This window comes from Anopheles maculipalpis, chromosome 2RL (assembly GCF_943734695.1).
Source record: "Anopheles maculipalpis chromosome 2RL, idAnoMacuDA_375_x, whole genome shotgun sequence".
Classification (NCBI taxonomy): Eukaryota; Metazoa; Arthropoda; class Insecta; order Diptera; family Culicidae; genus Anopheles; species Anopheles maculipalpis.
This window is the reverse complement of record NC_064871.1, coordinates 73,117,135-73,138,553: the sequence shown is the minus strand read 5'-3', so window position 1 is coordinate 73,138,553 and position 21,419 is coordinate 73,117,135. Positions and strand designations below refer to the sequence as shown.

Below are 21,419 nucleotides of genomic sequence, written 5' to 3'. Positions count from 1 at the left end.
TAATAATTTAAGAAATTGAAAGCCCTTCAAAACATTTATGAAGAACCCAGCCAAAAGTACTTAATCTAAAACTCTTCGAGTTAATTAAGTTCACTTCTTCGATGAAATGGATGAAAATTGAAACCTTTCAAACGCTTCTTCAAATCCCTTCTTCTCCAACAGTTTACAAACAAATATTTGAACTGTCCTTTTTTTTTAGCATTGTTCTTTCCTTGCATCTTCTACGATTGTTTCAACGATTGTTAAATCAAACATTCCAGCTTATGGAGATTGGTTTAAAGTTTTCTCTTTTAGGATAATGTTATTTACACCGCCCAAAACATGGCGCAGCTCTTTTTACCGGAATCGGCAAAGTTTAACACTCCGGGACTGAGCCTGGGAGGATCAATTTGAGGCTCAAGCTGTTTGTAAAGTGTGCTGTAAAGATGTTTCAACTTGGATCCCTTTGCGTTCGGTAATTTCATTTCAGTACCAATTGTTCAGTCTAAAAGTCTAAAATTAGAGAGCTATATATTTCATTCTGGGTATCGATGTGGTTTAAACAGGTTTTGATCTTTGGCGTGGTTTTTGTACTTGATGGGGGATGAAAATTCTCTTCATTTCTCGATGTGCGGTAAGAGAAGGATAACTTTTCGTGGTTTTTATATATTTTGTTTAGGGCTTAGTATTGTGGGAGTATTTACATTGTGAAGAAGCTCAATCAAAATTGCATCAAATATCAAATTAATATCAAATACACATTTCTTAACCTAATACGAACAATCAATTCTCCATACCATAGTTTCAGACAGATAATTCCTTAATTTCAGGCAATCTACATTAAGAATAGGGCGTCCCGGTAGTTTTGTCGACAACGGTGTCGGTCTTCTAAAGGCAGGTGTTAAAATCCCATTTGGACCGTCTCCCCATCGATAGAACAAATGACGAATGATGTCTGGCACATTTTAATCAGACTCAGCAATCGATCGACCGGCGATCGATCAGTTCAATAATTGTGGTACATTTTTAACAAAAAGGAAAACCACCAAAAAGGAACATTTTTCGTTTACAAAAAGCTAGCAAATACTATTGCATGAATTGGGTATAAATAAAGTTATCTTCAGAGTCACTGAGGAATGGTCTAGAGAGAAGGTGCAACAAGCTAAACCTTGCGTTTTATTCTTTCTAGAGGTTTGAGTGTCCCCCTACTCAAGGTAAGGCCTCAAACCTCCAACATGTCTGTAAGGGATATTCCTTCTAAATATCCAAAGTCGTCTGGCCGTCTAGAGCATCTAGAGTCCACCTGTCAAAAGTAAGGCCTCAATGTCTCCAACGTTCCAATAAGGAAGATTTTCAACTAGAATCCTTTAGACAGCCTGAACAGTCAACGATAAGTAAGATATTGATTAACTCATCTAACAATCACGTTGTTTCGTTCTCGTCGCGATTATAAGTCCAAATTTTTTCTTTCCCACCACTTACATATGAGTAATTAGCAATAAAATTGATGAAATCTTCATTGGTTTATAAACGAATTATTTTATCTTTATGTTCAATTATTAACAAGTAACACAGTTCAAGCAATATTTTTGTCGATTTTTATGATACAAAACTGCATGCCCTAAGCAAATTATTGTAAAATAAGTGATGATCATAGTAAGTAAACTTATCAACAATAAAAAAATATGCAGAAGACTAATTGTGTTTGATCAGTTGATTTCTAGATACTAATCAAGAGATAACACGTACCTTATTATCATACCGCTCTGAGTGACTTGCTACAATGTCACATCACAAATTCAAAATCTCTCATGTTGAAGATATCGTTGTACTTGTACTAATGATTGCAGATTAGAGCCATTCTTCAAGTGTTTCATGTGGGAAACATTACGTTAAATCCGAAACATCATGTGGAGAACACCTTATTCTGAAATGAGGCAGGATGTACAGCGATAAAGACAACAATTGATAAACTTGGATCATGCAATGCAAGGGAACGACCATGAGTAGGTCAGCCATCGGCATGACAACGTTAGGTACCAAGTTTTGAAGATAACCAAGAGCAACATCGATACCCTGCATACAATAACTCAGCAAATAACCCTGCCTGTATTCCGATTGGCAGCGTTTTTGTAGAATGTTGTATAGATCAACACGAGACGCTCCCTATTTGGTGATAACGGGATCACGTTTCAAACATCTCGGTGTGTCTGTTTGTTGCAATCGGTAAGACAATAAATCCTCCGTTGCTTGTAAAAGCGGCATATCATCCCTGAGGATGGTCGTCCCGCCATGTGCGGCGAGATGGATTGCATCGTGATCAGTAATTATCTAATAAACAAAATTTTGTTCAAATGCCAATATAACTTGAACGATAAAAAACGTACGTACCACCAGTCGAATGCTAGCTGTCAATAGTAACGGGCAGTGTTCTCAACGTCAAAATGCGTACTATAGTGTGCTGTTTGTGTGTTATTCTTCTGTGGAGTGTCGTAGCGAATGGCTCATTGAATGATGGTAAAGAAAACTTTTAGGAATTTTGTCTGACTATCATACTAAAGCATAAACTATTCATCTTGAAGAGTATGACAGTGATAAACGCTATCATCCGAGGCTTCCCGATGAAAACGTTCCTGTCAAAGCGTCCCGAAATGCAGAGCAGGAGCAAACGATCGAGTACTGGAGAAACCAGGCAAAGGCCACAGTGGAAAAGCATGTGAAACGAACGGAGAACACAAACATTGCCAAGAATGTCATCATGTTCTTGGGCGATGGAATGTCCATCGCCACCGTTGCACTTGCAAGAATTCATGCAGGAGGCGAGGAGACTCCGTTGTCCTTTGAAGAGTTCCCGTACATCGGCATGGCGAAGACGTACTGTGTCGACTATCAGGTACCCGATTCAGCTTGCACAGCCACAGCTTTCCTGACTGGTATCAAAGGCAATATAGCTACAATCGGTGTTAATGCTAATGTGAAGCTTAGAGACTGTGAAGCTGGCCTAAATCGAACATTGCACACCACCTCTATCGGTCAGTGGGCAATTAATGCAGGAAAAGATGCTGGACTGGTAACGACGACTCGTGTCACACACGCTTCTCCAGCGGGAGTTTATGCGCACACAGCGTTCAGAGATTGGGAAAACGACTTTTATGTGAAAGCTGATGGTTGTGATGCGAACCGTGTTGATGATATTGCGGAACAGTTGGTGTACGGTGAGACTGGTGCTCAGCTAAAGGTAATTATGGGTGGTGGACGACGGGAGTTTATGGATCGTGATGCGCATGAGGATTACGAAACGGGGAAAGGAGGATATCGATCGGACGGAAGACATCTGATCAACGAATGGTTGCGGAATGGTCCTGTCGGAGAGAACCGAACGTTTGTGTGGAAACGATCGGATCTGCTGGCAGTGGATCCACACCGGACGGACAAAATACTTGGGCTGTTTGAACCAAGCCATTGTGCGTATAATTTAGAAAAAATTGATAACAACATGGACGAAGAGCCAACGCTCTCAGAGATGGTAGACAAGGCGACCGATATCCTTAGTACCAACTCGAATGGATTCTTCCTATTCGTGGAGGGCGGTCGAATCGATCACGGACATCATGACAATCAGGCACGATACGCCATTGATGAAACGGTGGAGTTCGCAAAAGCGATAGAGTTAGCCCGTAAAAAGTTCAGTGAAGAAGACACGTTGATCGTGGTGACATCTGATCACTCTCACACTGCTAGTTTTGCAGGATATGCGGTAGGTGAATGAATGAGTGTCATAAAGATAGGAGTTGCCGAAAGATCTGTTTTATGTACTCATTAAATCTCAACAGAATCGTGGTAATGACGTATTCGGGACGGCCGGTAATGGTGACGATGGTCTTCCTTACATGACAATCAGCTATGCTAATGGACCGGGGCATGCAAAGCATGTTAATGCGGAGACTGGAGCTCGGCTGGATGTACGCCAGATGGACCGATCAAAGTCAAACTTTATGTTTCCTGCCACTGTACCGCTGTACCTTGAAACACATGCTGGGGAAGACGTTGGCGTGTATGCGTCCGGCCCGTGGTCTCATCTGTTTACTGGCACTTTCGAACAGAACCTCATTCCGCACATGATGGCGTACGCTTCTTGCCTTGGTAATGGGTTGAAGGCATGTGATTGAGTTGCTGTATGTGAGTATGTAAGTGGTCTTATTTTTATCGTAACGATCGAGATCTTTGTTAATCATATCACTCAGTGTAAGTTAAGTTAGTCAACCGATTTAAGCAACAAAATCATTTTAATGGCAGATTGCCGTTTGTGTATCATGCTTTTTCATTAATTGGTTTAAGTGTTTTACGAATTAACTCTTTCTTAGAGCAGGAAATGAAAACTTTTATTGCTAAATTTAACTTCAAATAAATACTAGATTTTTTAGAAAAAAAAGCTCAAGTGCATTTTTAAAATGTAATTTATATAAATATTTTTCAAATTTGTTTTAATTTTCATTAATGTGTTGATTGGCCGTGGATGTGTCTCATTGTCTATGGATGATCAGCCTGAAATCTTTTACTCAAAATTGAACCAGTCAATTTTTCATAGGTAGTACCATAATATTTTGATTAGAGTATAGTAATTTTAAAATGTTGTGGCGGCCGAGTGTTGAGGCGACAGTGGCACCGGTCTTCACTATCCAACTACGTCGTAACGACGAGTTTAGTAAGCTTTTTAAAGGCCGACGTGACCTAGGACGTTGTTAAGCAAAAAAGAGAGATAGTAATTAAAAATAATAACTCATACGTCTTTCTGGATAAAATATCAATTGTTTCTACGTTTGTGGTAAATAATATACGTTTGACATTGAGAGCCAATGTTTGATGGATTATTTCAAATTATATTCTACAACTTTCAATATATTAACTACATCCTTGGCCGCAACCCTCATGTCGGAAGCACATAGACTATCATTTCATTTCAAGTAGACCCTATCATATTATCACCTCTTTCGATAAAGACTACTTAACGCGTTTAATGAAACTAAAACTATTAGATTTGGCCTTGCTAATTCGAAGAAACAGCAATACACAACGAAACCTCATTGTAGCAATGTTTTACCTATTCAAGTTTATAAGTAAATTAACAATCAAAATGCAATTTCCCTTCGATCCATTATGCGGGCAGAACCGTTTGTGAATGCCTTTGTTCGTTGTTTGTTTTATCTGATATTAAAATGCAATTGCTGTACCCTGGCCATTTTCGATTATGCTTTACAATGTTTGATTTGCACGACGTCAGCAGTAAACTTTTCAGTTAATCTAAAACCACCGGGGTGCCCCCGAATGTGTGATAACGTGATCACGTTTTTGACAACGTACTGCGCGCATTTCTAACAATCGGTCTGATGATAAATCCGCCTTTGGTACCACAAAAACCTGCAAATCACTCCCAAGGATGGCTGTCTGGAAGTGCCGTGCGGAGGGATAGATTGTACCGTGATCGATAATTAACTAGCAATCAGTATTTTGTTCGAATAGCAGTATAACAGGAACGACTAAATTTGGACGTACCTCCAGTCGACCGCCGACTGTGAATAGTAACAGGCAGTGTACTCAACGTCAAAATGCGTACCATAGTGGGCAGTTTGTGTGTTATTCTTCTGTGGAGTGTCGTAGCGAATGGCTCATTGAATGATGGTAAAGAAAACTTTTATGAATTTTGACTGACTATCATACTAAAGCATAAACTATTCATCTTGAAGAGTATGACAGTGATAAACGCTATCATCCGAGGCTTCCCGATGAAAACGTTCCTGTCAAAGCGTCCCGAAATGCAGAGCAGGAGCAAACGATCGAGTACTGGAGAAACCAGGCAAAGGCCACAGTGGAAAAGCATGTGAAACGAACGGAGAACACAAACATTGCCAAGAATGTCATCATGTTCTTGGGCGATGGAATGTCCATCGCCACCGTTGCGCTTGCAAGAATTCATGCAGGAGGCGAGGAGACTCCGTTGTCCTTTGAAGAGTTCCCGTACATCGGCATGGCGAAGACGTACTGTGTCGACTATCAGGTACCCGATTCGGCTTGCACAGCCACCGCCTATCTGACCGGTGTCAAGGGTAACATGGATACGATCGGTGTTAACGCGCAGGTTAAGGTTAGAGACTGTGAGGCTGGTCTTAATCGAACATTGCACACCACCTCCATCGGTCAGTGGGCAATTGATGCCGGTAAAGATTCGGGAATAGTCACAACAACACGTGTCACACACGCTTCTCCAGCGGGAATTTATGCGCACACGGCTTACCGGGACTGGGAGGATGACTACTACGTGAAAGAAGATGGTTGCGATCCTGACCTCGTGGATGATATTGCGGAACAGTTGGTGTACGGTGAGACAGCTCCAAAACTGAGAGTGATTTTGGGTGGCGGACGACGTGAGTTTATGGATAAGGACATTCATCAAGACTACGAAACGGGAAAAGGAGGATATCGATCGGACGGAAGACATCTGATCAACGAATGGTTGCGGAATGGTCCTGTCGGAGAGAACCGAACGTTTGTGTGGAAACGATCGGATTTGCTGGCAGTGGATCCACACCGGACAGATAGATTGCTCGGAATGTTTGAACCGGGTCATTGTGCGTACAATTTGGACAAAATTGATAACAACTTGGATGAAGAGCCAACGCTATCGGAGATGGTAGACAAGGCGACAGATATTCTGAGTACCAACCCGAACGGATTCTTCCTGTTCGTGGAGGGCGGTCGCATAGATCACGCACATCATGACAACCGTGCTAAGTATTCAATCGATGAAACGGTGGAGTTCGCGAAAGCGATAGAGTTAGCTCGCAAAAAGTACAGTGAAGAAGACACGTTGATCGTGGTGACATCTGATCATTCTCACAGTGTCAGTTTTGCAGGTTATCCGGTAGGTGAACGAATTCCTAAGCATTATAACATAAGATAAATTTTATTCGTATCCCTTTATGAATTCATCTCCACAGAGCCGCGGTAATGACGTGTTCGGGACGGCTGGTAATGGTAGAGACGGTGTCCCTTATATGACGATTAGTTACGCTAATGGACCGGGCTACAAAAAGCACGTCGATGTTGAGGCTGGCACTCGCATGGATGTACGTCAGATGGATCGATCAAAGTCAAACTTTGCATTCCCCGCTATGTTGCCGAAGGATTCCGAGACGCACGGTGGCGAAGATGTGGCCGTATACGCGTCCGGCCCGTGGTCTCATTTGTTCGTAGGTTCGTACGAACAAAATGTCTTGCCGCACATGATGGCGTACGCTTCTTGCATTGGTAATGGATTGAAGGCATGTAAGCCATGAGAAATTAATCAAATCAATATTAAAAATAGGCATTAAAAAAGGTATTGTTATCATCGAATAGTTTCAAGAAAACAATGTAAGTAAATTCTCAATAGGAAACGGGCGGGTTTTAGTCACACGTGCGAAAGGTTAAGCCAGAAAGTGATGCAAGTTTCAGACACGTGTTGAAGTGTCCCGTGCTCTATGATGATTCTTCCGCCATGATCAATTGTTTTCTTTATTAATCATGTAAATATCACCCATGTTACTGTCGGCCCTATCGCTAGATAATCTGGCTTCAAAATTCATCAAAATTTTAGCTAGCAATAAAAATCACAATATTTATCAAATTGATGCTAGACAAGGCGAGGACGCATGAAATTCCAAGCTGCACGCTATGAAGCAAAACAACAGAAGAAAAACGAGATGTGACGATAATGTCACTTCAACCGATTAGACTTTGATGCCGTCGGCGTTATCATCCACAGTCACGAGTGCATCACGATCAGCTGAACACTTTATTATCTTAAAACCACCCAATTACTTCAAGCACCCTCGAAGCGTTCCGCTTTGGTTTGGAAGAAGAATATAGCTGCTGTTCAGTTGCTCGCAGACGTTCAGATAGTGTCGAAGATGTACCGGACAATCAAGCTCGTACTGATACTCGCCGCCGTAATTGGCGTTGCGCTAGGATCATCACTAAACGATGGTAATAGGGAAAAACGTTAAAATAAAATTGCAAGTTTGAATATTCTAACTGAATTTTCTTTTCCTTGTTTATGTGTTTCGGTGTGTGAATTATTTCCGTGCTAAGAATACGATAGTGATAAACGACTTCATCCGAGGCTGCCCGACGAAAACTTGAAGAAACTACCAAAAAGCAAAAATGCGGAACAAGAACAAACGATTGAGTACTGGAGAAATCAGGCAAAGGCCACGGTTGAGCAGCTGCGGGAGAAGAAGGAAAACACAAACATTGCCAAGAATGTCATCATGTTTCTGGGCGATGGAATGTCCATCTCCACCGTTGCAATGGCACGAGTTTACGCCGGTGGTGAGGAGATTCCACTGTCTTTCGAAAAGTTCCCGTACATTGGAATGTCGAAGACGTACTGCGTGAACTATCAGGTGGCCGATTCGGCTTGCACAGCCACCGCCTATCTGACAGGTGTGAAGGGCAATTACGAGACGATTGGTGTGAATGCGCACGTACCGGTACGTGATTGTGAGGCTGGCCGGAACCGTAGCACGCACACCACCTCCATCGGGCATTGGGCGATGGATGCGGGTAAGGATGCTGGCATAGTGACGACGACACGCGTCACACACGCTTCCCCGTCCGGTATGTACGCTCACATCGCGTTCCGGGACTGGGAAGATGATTTCTGGGTACGACAGGATGGTTGCGATGCGGACCGGGTGGATGATATTGCGGAACAGTTGGTGTACGGTGAGACAGCTCCAAAACTGAGAGTGATTTTGGGTGGTGGACGACGTGAGTTTATGGATAAGGACATTCATCAAGACTACGAGACGGGAAAAGGAGGATATCGATCGGACGGAAGACATCTGATCAACGAATGGTTGCGGAATGGTCCTGTCGGAGAGAACCGAACGTTTGTGTGGAAACGATCGGATCTGCTGGCAGTGGATCCACACCGGACAGATAGATTGCTCGGAATGTTTGAACCAAGCCATTGTGTTTACAATTTGGACAAAGTGCACAAAAATCTTGACGAAGAGCCAACGCTCTCGGAGATGGTGGATAAGGCGACAGATATCCTTAGTACCAACCCGAATGGATTCTTCCTGTTCGTGGAGGGCGGTCGCATCGATCACGGACATCATGACAATCAGGCACGATACGCCATTGATGAAACGGTGGAGTTCGCGAAAGCGATAGAGTTAGCCCGTAAAAAGTTCAGTGAAGAAGACACGTTGATCGTGGTGACATCTGATCACTCTCACAGTGTAAGCTTTTCAGGGTACCCGGTAAGAATGCATCATAATCAATCATTTGTGTCCACAGATTTTGAATAACAAACCACCAAATATCTTCACAACAGAACCGTGGAAATGACATCTTTGGTACAGCGGGTACTGGAAAGGATGGAATACCGTACATGACGATCAGCTACGCAAACGGGCTTGGGTTTCACAAGCATGTCGATAAAGCAAAGGGAGAGCGTGCTAATGTGCGAAATATGGAGGACGCTGGTGCAGATAACTTTGAGTTTCCCGCCACCCTGCCAGTCGAGCTAGAAACGCACGGTGGTGAAGATGTGGCCGTGTACGCATCTGGACCATGGTCCCATCTATTCACCGGTTCGTACGAACAGAACGTCATACCGCACATGATGGCGTATGCCTCGTGTATTGGGAATGGGTTAAAAGCTTGTACGAATTAATCAGTCTCAAAATTGAATATCCAATAAAGTATTAAACATTAGTGATCCTAATCTCCCATTGACTTGTTATGTATTGCTATAAAAATTCCCTCTCCGTCTAGGGGGTCGTCGATTGATACATTAATCATCTGAAGTCTTGACAGCTGGCATGCGCGGATAATTGATTAATGTATTTGATTGGTGTTGTATATCCTTCACACCTAGTATTACGACGCAGCAGCGGAGTGCGTCTTTCGCCGAGCAAGTATCATAAACTTGTACCAAAGTTCGATACTACTAGGCTGTTATTACGATAAGCGAACAATGCAACAACGATTTTAAACACAAACGACTCAATTGTTCGGGTTTTGCTTGCTCCAAATCGGAAGAAATCCCAAGCACACGTTATCCATCTGATACAGCACCTTATCAAGGTGTTAATACTCTTCCCAAACCAATCGAACCCATCTGATAACACACCCAAGAGGCAAATGGAAGACATATGGTAGGATTAGTACCGAACAATTGGTATATTCACTTCATCAGCCCCCTAAGACCATCAGGTCACAGGCGCACCTACGCTAGACACTATTTACAGCAATCCCGTTCTCTGATAAGCGACGACTCTTATCATAAACGCTCGCGCATCAGCTCTCGATGGATAATGTTAGCTACATCGATCAAACAGTAACTGGCTGGTTGACAGATGGGCGATCATTGTTTCCAATTGGCGGGAGGATTAATTAACGCCTCATCAGCACGGCGATGGAACATCCGAGAAGGACAGACAGTTGTAGTACGAAGCTCGTTCCGGATGAGTTAGAATCGTCGTAGTAATCGCCGATCTGAGCAATGTATGAGATAAGGTACGGGATGGTGTTCTGTTCGTAGACACCCCGGAACAGGTGTGACATTGGGCCCGATACCCAGACAGCAACATCGTCGCCACCGTGCGTTTCCGCATCCAGCGGTACCGTCGCCATGTAGCGTTGATCCATCAGGGTGTAGTCGTATTTGGACACGTCCTCCCGAACAGCTAAATTGTCCTGGGTGTAGGTTGTGTAATAGGACAATCCATTTGCATAGCTGAGGGTGGTGTAAGGCAGCAGGTCGTCGTCACTTATATCACCTAATCCGAGTATATCGTTGCCTCGTTTCTGTAGGAGAAAGATTCAATATTGCAAAGATTATCTGACCATTACTCAGGTAACGTTCAATCCACTTACAGGATATCCGTTGTACGTCATGGTGTGTGAATGATCAGAACTAACAACGATCAGTGTATCCTGTTCGCTAGTAATTTTACGGGCTGTATCAATAGCCTTCGCCATCTCAGCCGTTTCGTCCAGTGCTAACCTGGCGTACGTTTCATGATGAGCCACATCAATCAGTCCACCCTCCACGAACAACACGTATCCCTTTTGGTTCTTCTTCAGCAACTCGATCGCCGTCCGTGTCATCTCTTCTAGCGTCGGTTCCATTCGGCTCGCCTCACTGCTATCCTTCAGCTCAAGATTATACTTCATGTGCCCATTTTCGAACAACCCGAGCAGATAGTCCGTGCTGGAAGTGTCCACCGATAGAAGCTGCTCCCGATTCCAAACGTACTGCGAACGTCCCATCGTCTCGTGGATTTGTTTCCACTGTTCGATCAGATTCTTACCATCCAGCCGATAGCCGGGCTTACCCTCTTCGTCCATCGTTTCGACCGGGAGTAAATTGCCCCGCCCTCCACCGAGCACCACGTTAAACCGTTTGGCCATTTCCTTACCCACCAACTGTTCGGCAATGTCATCGACGCGATCCGGATCACATTCGGCATCCAGTACCTCCGCATCGTTCTCCCAGTACCGGTTGGCGGTGCTTGCATATGCTCCCGCTGGTGTTGCGTGAGTAATCTTGGTAGTAGTGATTATGCCCGTACTTTTGCCTGCATCCTGAGCCCACTTGAGCAGACCCTCGAAGTCGGATGCATTCCGATCGTACTCGCAGGTGTAGCGCGGCACAGAGGCAGCAACGTTTACCATGCCGTAGTTAATCTTCACTCCGGACAGATAAGCCGTTGCAGTGCAGGAAGAATCGGACACTTGTCTGTTAACACAGTACGTACGCACCGAGCCAATGTCCTTGAAGTTTTCGAACGACAAACTGTTTGCCTCGTTACCGAGATACATACGGGTAGCGGCGACTGTTTGCGATGACATACCATCTCCGATGAAGAAGATGACATTTTTCGCATGATTTGTGTTGTGCGGGGTGGCTAACTTCTGTGCAAGAGTTTGTTGACCATGCTCTAGCCAGTAATCTGTTTCAAGTTCACGATCATCGTAACCTTGCACCTGTGGTGTTTGAGATCTGGAGGCAGCGGGACTCGAATGGAATGATGCATGCTTGCCTCGTCTCGAATGGCCATCGGGTTCACGTCCTAAATAGATAATGTGAGACAAACACGCAGAACACTTTAAACTTTACGAAGAAAATCTTTTTTTTTTTGCTATCCATTGTACTTACCATCATCGGGAACGCTGACAAGCTCGCCAGCAGCAAGTGCCAATGCCAGCAAACATACGAAGCACCTGGCAAGGGTCATCATCGTGTTTTGTGCTCTCAGCGAAGCAGTACCTAACGCGACTGATTCTCAACTAAAGGAAACACGTCTGCTTGAGTTTTGTTAAGCTTTATTTCTCGCCTCGCAGCGTTATCAACCATTCTGTCCGAGATAAATGTTCCTTGGCGAGAGGAGAGATACAGTCTACGCGTGTGTTCACACTCAGCTGCGAGGATGATTAGGGTTTTGTCCTCGCCCGAAAATTGTAGCATCAAAAGAAAATGGCTGATAAGTAGTCACGCTGCATGCCACTGCGTGGTACAAATAAAACCAGGAAGACTATCTTTTAAAGATCCGATTTCATTGTTAGTACGACCTTTGATATAGCAATCAGGTGTGATGGGAACCAAGAATGGAGAAAAAAAATCTTATATTACTACGCTAACCGGTACAGCTGTCGAGCGAATGTCCCAAGCAGTGTCAGACACATGAGCAGTAGGTGCGGAATAGACATCATGCTCGCTCCACCATCATCATCGTCATCATCATCATCACCATCACCTTCTCCATGACCATCATGACCATCATCATCATCGTCGTTCGTCACCCAGCCGAACTCTGTTCCGATGTTAGCTGCGTAAGCTATCAGCATCGGTATCACGTTTTGTTCCGTGCTACCAGTGAACAGATGGGCACCGGGACCGCTGGCATACACACCGACATCTTCACCGCCGTGCGTTTCCGACGACAGTGGTACGGTGGCCAGATAACGCTGCCGGTAGTTGGTGAAGTCGTAGTTGGAAATGTCGATGCGTTTGGACGGGTTGCCATCGACGTAGGTCTGCGAGAACCCTTCACCGTTTGCATAGCTAAGCGTGGTGTAGGGCAGGTCGTCAACATCGCTGATGTCACCAATGCCTAGAATGTTGTTGCCACGTGTCTGCGGAGTTAGAAGATCGATGTAATCTGTCTATTAGTGATCTGGATATTAACACTTGCCAAGTCGAGTTCGGTGACTTGCTTCATAACTTAAAGCTGGTGTAGCTAAGTTTTAAATTTGTGGCGTAAGGTGGTCTACATCGTAATTCTGTCTGCAATAAGTCTAATAATCCACCATTTGACAGCCATGACCTAGATTGCCATAATGTGCATAAAATGCGTGAAATGAAATGAAATTGTAAAAAGCTATAAAGCTAAACAAGCGAGTCTTTTGCAATAGTTATAAAATGTTTATCAGTGCACTTTACAATGTTGCCCTGCTTTGCTGATAAGACATCAAATTACCCTAATGGAAGGTAATAAATCATCACCCACTCAAATGCAGTTGCATAGCCTAGCTGATCATCGTTTCAGCTACACAGACAAAACGGAGTAACTGATTACAGACGGTAAAAAGCCCAAGCCCGTCGTCAGCCAGAAAATGACAACAATGTGTTCCCAGGTGAATGTACTTTGATCTGCATCATACGTACCGGATATCCGTTGAACATGAGCGTATGGCTATGGTCCGATGATACCACAATCAGCGTATCGTCCACGCTCGTACGTTTGCGGGCCATATCGATCGCTTTGTGAAATTCGTTCGTTTCCTCCAGCGACAGGCGCGCCCGATTTGAATGATGTGCCGTGTCGATTAGACCACCTTCCACAAATAGCACGTACCCCTTCTCGCTACCTTCCAGCATGCTCAGCGCAGCGTCCACCATTTCTGTCAGCTTGGGTTTCCGATCGCCAACATTCTGTTCGTCGATCTCCAGATTATACAGACAGTGGCTGCTATCGAACAGACCCAGCAAGTAATCGAGCTTTTTGGTCTTTGTCGCTTCCATTAGGCTCGCCTTGTCGGACACATACTCTGCCTCACCCATTGCACTATGAACCTCTTTCCACGCGTCGATCAAATTAATCCCATCCGAGCGTGTTCCCGCCTTGCCATCCTCATCCGACGTACCCTTGGGTAGGAAATGGCGCCGGCCACAACCGAGAATCACATTCAAATTCTTACCGACACTACCGTACACAAGCTGGGTGGCAATGTCTTTCGGTTTGTTCTCGTCCTTCGTCGTCGGACAGTCGGCATTGATCTCGCTATCATCCTCCCAGTCACGATCGGCACTGCTAGCGTAAGCGCCGGCCGGAGAGGCATGCGTGATGCGCGTATTGGTGACGACTCCTGTCGCTTTGCCGGCTTCCTGGGCCCATTGGAACAATCCCTTAAACTCCGTTGCCTCGTGATCGTACTCGCACGTCGTACGTCGCACACTTGCCGCCACATTCAGCATTGCGTAGTTGATCTTCACCCCGGATAGGTAAGCGGTGGCGGTACACGCCGAATCGGCTACCTGCCGATTGACGCAGTACGTTTTGGCGAGACCAAAGTACGGAAACTGTTCGAACGAGAGGGAAGCATTTTCGTTGCCAAGGTACATACGAGTCGCAGCGACCGTGGTCAGTGACATTCCATCACCGATGAAGAAGATCACGTTCTTCGCTTTGCGATCGACTTTCGGGATCGTTGTATGATCCTGAAGGGATTTCTGTGCCGCTGTTCGCCAATAGTCCGATTCCTCCTCGAGTGTATCGTACACTGGCACACTCTTCACAGCTTTACGGTCCGGGCGCGCATGTTGTTGGTCGTGAGGATTGATAGGTCGTCTATCACCATGTACCGTAGTGGGTAGGATGGATGCAACTGCCACGAAAACTAACACCACACAACTCACCCTACTTGCCATGATGGTGAGAGACACAAGAATTGCTAGAACGATTGGTAACTATAGGCTGTGCATCGATGAACTGCAGAATGGACACTGGCGAGTATTTTGATGCACTGATACCGTTTTCAAGAACCTACTCTAATCGTTACCTCTAGCCAACAACGCTTATCAAGCGGCATGAATCGGAAATTGTTGAAAGATTGTGATCCATAACAATTAAATGTAAGGCTTAAAAGAATAAGCCATTGTTGAGTATAACGTACTAGTACCCTTGGTGGGCGGGGGGTTTAAATGACGCGTGCTGTATCTTCTCACCCCCAACAATCCCAACGGGTGAATTATCAATCATACTGCTGCACGAGATAATCTTTGCGCTCTTTCTTATTTGCCGTTCCGCTTCTAACATCTTTTCCCTATGCAGCATTGCCAAATATTGTGGACACGTTTTGCTTCTGGTAGGTGGCACCGTCGCCGGTGTGATCACCACGTGCACGCGGGAAACGTGCTACCGTGCTACCAACTGTCAGTGTTTGCGTTTGTACAAAGAAGTCATCAATATCTCCGGCAGTTATCGGGAGCTGATCAAACGAACAACCATCAATAGGGCAGCACGATGAGGCGGCTTGTGTAGTGATTAGATTCACACCGCTAGAACATGCATGCACGATACACGGTGCGATTGTAAAAGGAAAGTGACAAACTCATGCCCGTGTCCCCAAGGAATGCTCATGTCGATTAATTAGCTTTATCGATAAGCTGGACCAGTGCCGTAGCGGAACTAGGTGCCGGCGTCTTAATGGCGCCAAATAAATTATTTGGATTATTTTTTGCTACGCCCGAGGAGTGAGTTGCCGAATGTGTTTATCTGTAAGAGATTTGAGGTGATTGATACGATTTAGATTTGTTGGAATGTTTGTGAATTTCTCTCCTTGATACTTACTCGGCGTTCTTAAGGTTATTTAAGGCTAATTGTGTACAAGGATAGATAAGATTTCTAGCCACGTTACTCATTATGGTTGTGGAATTAACTTTATGCTGCAGGAAGTGTCCTAAATTCTGACCAACAATTTAAAGAATGACAATATCTTTATCCGGCAGAAGATGGATCCTGTTCGATAGAAGTGTTTTCCAAAGTTTCAAAACCATTACATGATGTCAACCGGCAATGATTTCTGGTGATGTTCCAAGAGTCAAAAACTAGCCCATCGGAAACGATGGCAGCACCATCAACAACCATTCATTAATCACACAAACCGTTACTGACAGCTAGTGAAAAATGGTAGGATCGAGTTCCTTCTCCGGGAAACCCTTTTTAGAAACCACAGCAATGCCCCCATGTGCTTCAATCGTTCCCTCGCCCCGTAAATAGTAAGGCGCACCAACGTGAAACGTCAGCCGGCGGGTATCTTAAGGATAAACTTTCAAAACCCGATCCCTTTGCTCGGTGTGTGTGTGTGTGACCCGTTCTTCCCTTTCGGACACTTTCGCTCTCCATCACTCGTAAACCACAATGGCACTGTGTAGATATCTTAATCATCTGCCAACGGTGGAGGTTTTATTTTTACGGGCGACGGTCAGCCATTGTTTCCTTTTGTCCGACCGACTGGGAGGGTGAGATGGGCGAAAAATGGGACGCAGCTTCCAAAGCCTAGCCTGACTTCTTGCGGTTAGTTTTCGGAGCTAACTTACGGCCCGTGCCCGACGGTGTCGGTATATGGGGTGAGGACGACGGGCATGCTTAACCCTGTTCTTTGTGGGAGCTTTGTGCTGGATCCTTTTTGTGAATGCGGAAGCCTTACGCCTTAGTATGATAATTTGCTGGTTAGAATGGTTAGATTTTACGGACTGTTTCAATTATCAATGTAGGGATTGGGGCGTGAAAAGTGCGAGGAGTCCTAATTATTGTTTTGCTTGGTTTTGTTGGGGATATTTTTCTTCTGTGTCGTTTTACGGTTCTGGACAGTTTAAAGAGTGAAGTTATGATGAATGTCTTTCATAGGGGTGGCATGTAAACCATCGAAGGGAAGGATTATTGTTTTTAAAATCTTTTTAATTGATATTCCATGTAAAGGTTCGATCACAAATGGTTTGTTTGGTTTATAATCTACTTGTTTTTTTGGTTCTTCGGTTCACAATTCCGACATCTCTAATAAACGATTCTGAAATCTCAAACCAGAGATCCGGTATTCGAGATCAGAAGTCCAAGACCTGGGAGCAGGAATCCAGTGCCTTAAATCAGGGTTTTGGAAACCGTGGGCAGAGATCTCAAGATCCTTATAACAAACTGAAATCTGGAACTAGAGATCAGAATCCTGGAATCCCGGTGATTCGTCGAAGCTCTCCGTAAGCTTTGTTTAAAAATTACTCGCAAAAAAATGTATCCTCGTGTAAAAATACATCCAACAGAAAATTAAATCATTTGCCCACATGCTCCACATGGCAACGCAAATATCCACACAACCATCCGTAATTCGATTGATTTTGTTTTCCCAATCTGATTAACCGCACGCCCCATTTCGAAACTACACTAGACCATTGCGAAATCGAACGCGTACCCATTTGAAATACGCACAAAAATGCTGTCGCAATGTTGCGTATAAATAGCGCAATGGTAATAAATGAAAAGCTGCCCCGTGTTTACTGCTGTTTGCTGCTCACCTCATTAGCCGGCTGCCCCGGTTTCCCCATTTTGCAATCAGCGCTCGTTGTCGTGCAATATCAAACGGTAGCATCATAAATTAATTATTACGAAATTCCTTTCACTGCGTCTATCGCGATTCTGATGATTTCCGTCGGTCCTCAAACAGGCCGACACATTGCCTACCCCAATCATTCGATGTCATGTCGTTTGCACAGTTTGAAGGCAGATGATGATGAATAAAAAGAAATAACATGAAATGAAAAAAAAGACTTCTCTTCTGTTCTCGTCTGAATCCGTCTACTTCGGTGGTGCTAATTAAAATTCAGCAAATAATTCATTTGCCTCCGGAACGTCAACCACCTTCGCGCGTTTTTGTGCCACAAATCGTTCCATTCCGGGTGTTCTTTCCGATATACTTAAAAGGTCACTAGCCATGGGCATCTTTCTGCTCGCAACTTTAGTATCCTTCGCTTAGGTTACGACGGCTTGATGATGGTTGCCGACGGAAAGCCCGGTAAAGTAATATTGGCGAGCAGAAGAGGCAAAGATCTGGGGAGAAAAAAAATCAATTATCGACAGGAAATTGATATTCGGGCGCTACAGCATTGCTCCGAGGCCCGGGAAATGTTCGAGATTGGCGGGAAATTGCTTCGGGCGGGTTCATCAGCGTCCTTTATTATCTCAATCGAACCGAATGGATCGGTGCAATTGTACGGTTTGATTGCGGTGGCGAAAAACTTGCTTATGTCACAAACGCGCTTCGGGAAACTTGCCGCAGAAAAGAAGATGTCACCTTTTCTGGCTGCACGCAGCAATGGATTGAGAATGAAAATGCGAGGTGTGAAACCACAAGAAAGTGTTTGTGTTTAGATGTATATGTATTCCAGATTTTTCTCACCTTCACTTACGTCTAAAATGCACTTACAGCTAAGATTTCTATCAACATGACATGTTGTAGAAAATGTTGAGAATAGGGATGAGAATCACGTTTCGCCGCATCATCCCGAGCCTGTCTCGGTTCATCATCTCCTTATGGTTGGAATGCTAATTTGAAAATGAGCGCACATACCTCGGAATGTGAATGCCAGTGATGGGAATTTAATAGCGTGAATAATTGAAACATGGCCAACGATGATGCGTTACCGTGTTTTTGCTCGACGTTGACATCCTTTCGAGAAGCGAGAGCCGACCTGGGACCGGCGATCGAAGTTGTAATGAAATTTGCCCACCGTTGTGGGACGGACCCCGTTAAGAGAGGACAAGGACACAAGTGTACGGAAGTGAAGGCACAGTCCGGAATGAGCAATATTATTTACAATTAATGTACGCCAGCTTGATGAACTCGATTAGTGCAGAAGGAAGGAGAACGGCCAGGACGGAATTGAAACAGGATTCTCGTCGGAACGCGGTACTACACGCTGCGTTGCAAATCACTTTCTGATTGTGGTTTTGTTTAGTTGGAGGAGTGCAATGTGCATCAAATGCTTTTTCACACAATCATTTGTAATGCTGCAGGTTTTATCGCGCGTTAGATGTAATCTTGTTGCGACAGATGTTAGGTGCTTAGTAATGGAATTGCTTAGCAAATTGGAATTTTTGAATCTATTTATTAATCTATCATAAGCTATCCAGAACTGTAGTGTTAGAGAACATTTAAATATTTCTAAATCTTTGTATAATAATATCTGTATGTGTAATATAATCGAAGAATCATTCTTCTTTCCTTGTAACGGTAAGAACAACATTCGATCGTTCGGTGATTTTGTACATGATATTACAACGCTTTTTGATAGAGCTAATTGTTGTAGCAAGTCACGCAAGTTGTAGCAGTTGAAGTGAGCACAAGTGGGCCGATGAAAAAATCTATGTAGCCAGAGAAGCTTCACTGTCTGTAGGTTAATGAGTAGGAACGTTTGATCGATTAACATTCAAGACTGTATCGCATACGTCAAAATAAAAATTCAACTGATAGAAAGATAGATGAAATGTTGAGTGACTTAAAAGACAAAATTGCTTGTGTATTTTGTACCCGTACCAATCAGATCCTATCGAGTATTTGGCTCCATCCAAAAATACTAAAAGATGGATTCAAAGATGGAATTGTTAAGTAACTTAGAAGCTAGAAATGCCTACCGACCATGGACACCAATGCACTAGCCAAGGATAATCCTTAGTGGTGTATGCAAGATGGGCTTGAGGAAAAAGGGGAACGAACAATGAGCTAGCTCAGCTGTTTGAAGGATCAGATATTCTGACGGTAGTCATAGCCAGACGGATACGATTGTTGAGACACGTCATGAGGATGATGAGCTCTTTTCCTAACAGGAAGGTGCTCTTCAGAGGAGTACAGTGTGCTTATTGGCTGGATTATGTGGAGTCGAACCTGATGTGGAGTCGATGCAGCCGTGGATGAGCCTGTAGCCCTGGAATGAGTTTCCTGGAAAAGGATTAACGATCAGGTCATGTCGTTAACGACGTGGACGCACTCGATGGAGTAAGCCAGGAAGAAGATTGATAAATCTTCTTCTTATTCTTGTCTTAACGACCAGCTAGGTCAAGCCTGCCATCTAACGGCCTAAGAGACATGTAGTGATAGCGCATAATGATAGTTCTATAGTCAGCCGTCAGCAAGGGGGAGGGTTCCGGATGGGATTTGATCGCCGGTTCTGCATACCTTCGGTTTTTCATACCTCTGGATCAGTATCATGTCAGATCTTTATCGCACCATCGTACGTTGCAGTTAGCATCTTGTGAAGGGTAAATTAAATAAAAAATGTAATAAATGGTAGCACATTTTGATGCAACCAAGTTTCTCTCAAAAGCCCAAAGAATAGTCTATCCGCTGTATGGGAAAACCCGGTTATATTTGATCTCAAACTAACAACATAAACATAAATTTCCTGATATCAACCAGCCCAAGTGGTGGAGACTGAAAAGCTCCTACTATCCTTCTACTTGGCCTAGCTCTTCAAACAACTTGGGTTTGTGGACTATGTTCTTCTTCTTGGCTTAACAACCACTAAGGTCACGCCGGCCACGCAAATGGCTCTTTAGACTACTTGCTGATACCACGTAGTTGAACAGTCAGTCCTCACTACGGGGGGACGGTCCGGATGGGATTTGAAACCCGGTCCTGCCGTTTTGAAGACCGGCGCCGTTGTCGCCTATACCACTGGGCCGCCCCAACTATAATTAACTTATTAAAATCCAGTATGTGAGGTCTCGTGGAAAGGGTTTCGTTCTATGGCCTAAAAAAGAGGTTTTATAATAAGAAGATACGCTAACTACAACTTACAAGATTTTTAAAGTACGAAACACCTGATGATAGTGTGAAAGTGCCAAATATTTGATAGACATGGTACTGGTTAGAACTCACGTCGAGCCCTAAATATCTCTGCGACTGATCTGATCGACTGATGGAAATTGAAACTGACTTGAAGAACTGTGATACCATTTCTTGAGATAAAGCTTACTGCTTTTTTCAGTTGGAAGTTATGCTTTGAATGTTATTCATGTTTTGCGTAGCAAAATATAAATGGTCTTGCGTTATGCTGGGAAAAAACACACAAAAAACATGAAAACAGTGCAGTCCTTGCCTCTCTTACATCATACCTCGTAATGTTCCCAGCATCTATTCAAAATTCTTCCACACAACTTCTTAAAGTACACCGTGTACACCTCACACCGAACGCTTTAATTTTTATCACATTAATCACATTAAATCGTTCTCCATTCTAAGGCGACCAAATCAAATTCCAGCCCAACGAGGGAGTGGAAAATTAGTAATTAGTTTCCCATCAACATGCGCATCCAGCGGTTCGAACCAGAGCGCTA

At 44.1% G+C, this 21,419-nt stretch overlaps 6 protein-coding genes across 7 annotated transcripts in view; 5 read left to right on the top strand and 1 right to left on the bottom strand.

Annotated features, from left to right (window-relative positions):
* LOC126556033 (fatty-acid amide hydrolase 2) overlaps positions 1 to 21,419 on the top strand; it is a 526,247-nt gene that overhangs the window by 49,130 nt on the left and 455,698 nt on the right. The gene's annotated exons all lie outside the window — the stretch shown is intronic.
* LOC126555972 (nucleolar GTP-binding protein 2) overlaps positions 1 to 21,419 on the top strand; it is a 207,117-nt gene that overhangs the window by 114,910 nt on the left and 70,788 nt on the right. The gene's annotated exons all lie outside the window — the stretch shown is intronic.
* On the top strand, positions 2,424 to 4,148 carry LOC126556070 (membrane-bound alkaline phosphatase-like). The gene is made up of 3 exons (XM_050211266.1): positions 2,424 to 2,496; positions 2,562 to 3,736; positions 3,813 to 4,148. The coding sequence occupies exons 1-3, from the start codon at positions 2,424 to 2,426 to the stop codon at positions 4,146 to 4,148; spliced, it is 1,584 nt and encodes a 527-aa protein (XP_050067223.1).
* LOC126556068 (alkaline phosphatase-like) lies at positions 5,586 to 7,313 on the top strand. The gene is made up of 3 exons (XM_050211265.1): positions 5,586 to 5,658; positions 5,724 to 6,898; positions 6,975 to 7,313. Exons 1-3 carry the CDS (start codon positions 5,586 to 5,588, stop codon positions 7,311 to 7,313), a joined length of 1,587 nt encoding a protein of 528 aa, XP_050067222.1.
* LOC126556059 (alkaline phosphatase-like) lies at positions 7,848 to 9,730 on the top strand. The gene is made up of 3 exons (XM_050211253.1): positions 7,848 to 8,001; positions 8,107 to 9,284; positions 9,359 to 9,730. The coding sequence occupies exons 1-3, from the start codon at positions 7,926 to 7,928 to the stop codon at positions 9,698 to 9,700; spliced, it is 1,596 nt and encodes a 531-aa protein (XP_050067210.1). The 5' UTR covers positions 7,848 to 7,925; the 3' UTR covers positions 9,701 to 9,730.
* On the bottom strand, positions 10,357 to 14,962 carry LOC126567455 (uncharacterized). The gene is made up of 5 exons (XM_050223675.1): positions 13,700 to 14,962; positions 12,674 to 13,167; positions 12,191 to 12,255; positions 10,906 to 12,104; positions 10,357 to 10,836 (listed from the first exon to the last, which is right to left on the bottom strand). The coding sequence occupies exons 1-5, from the start codon at positions 14,960 to 14,962 to the stop codon at positions 10,423 to 10,425; spliced, it is 3,435 nt and encodes a 1,144-aa protein (XP_050079632.1). The 3' UTR covers positions 10,357 to 10,422.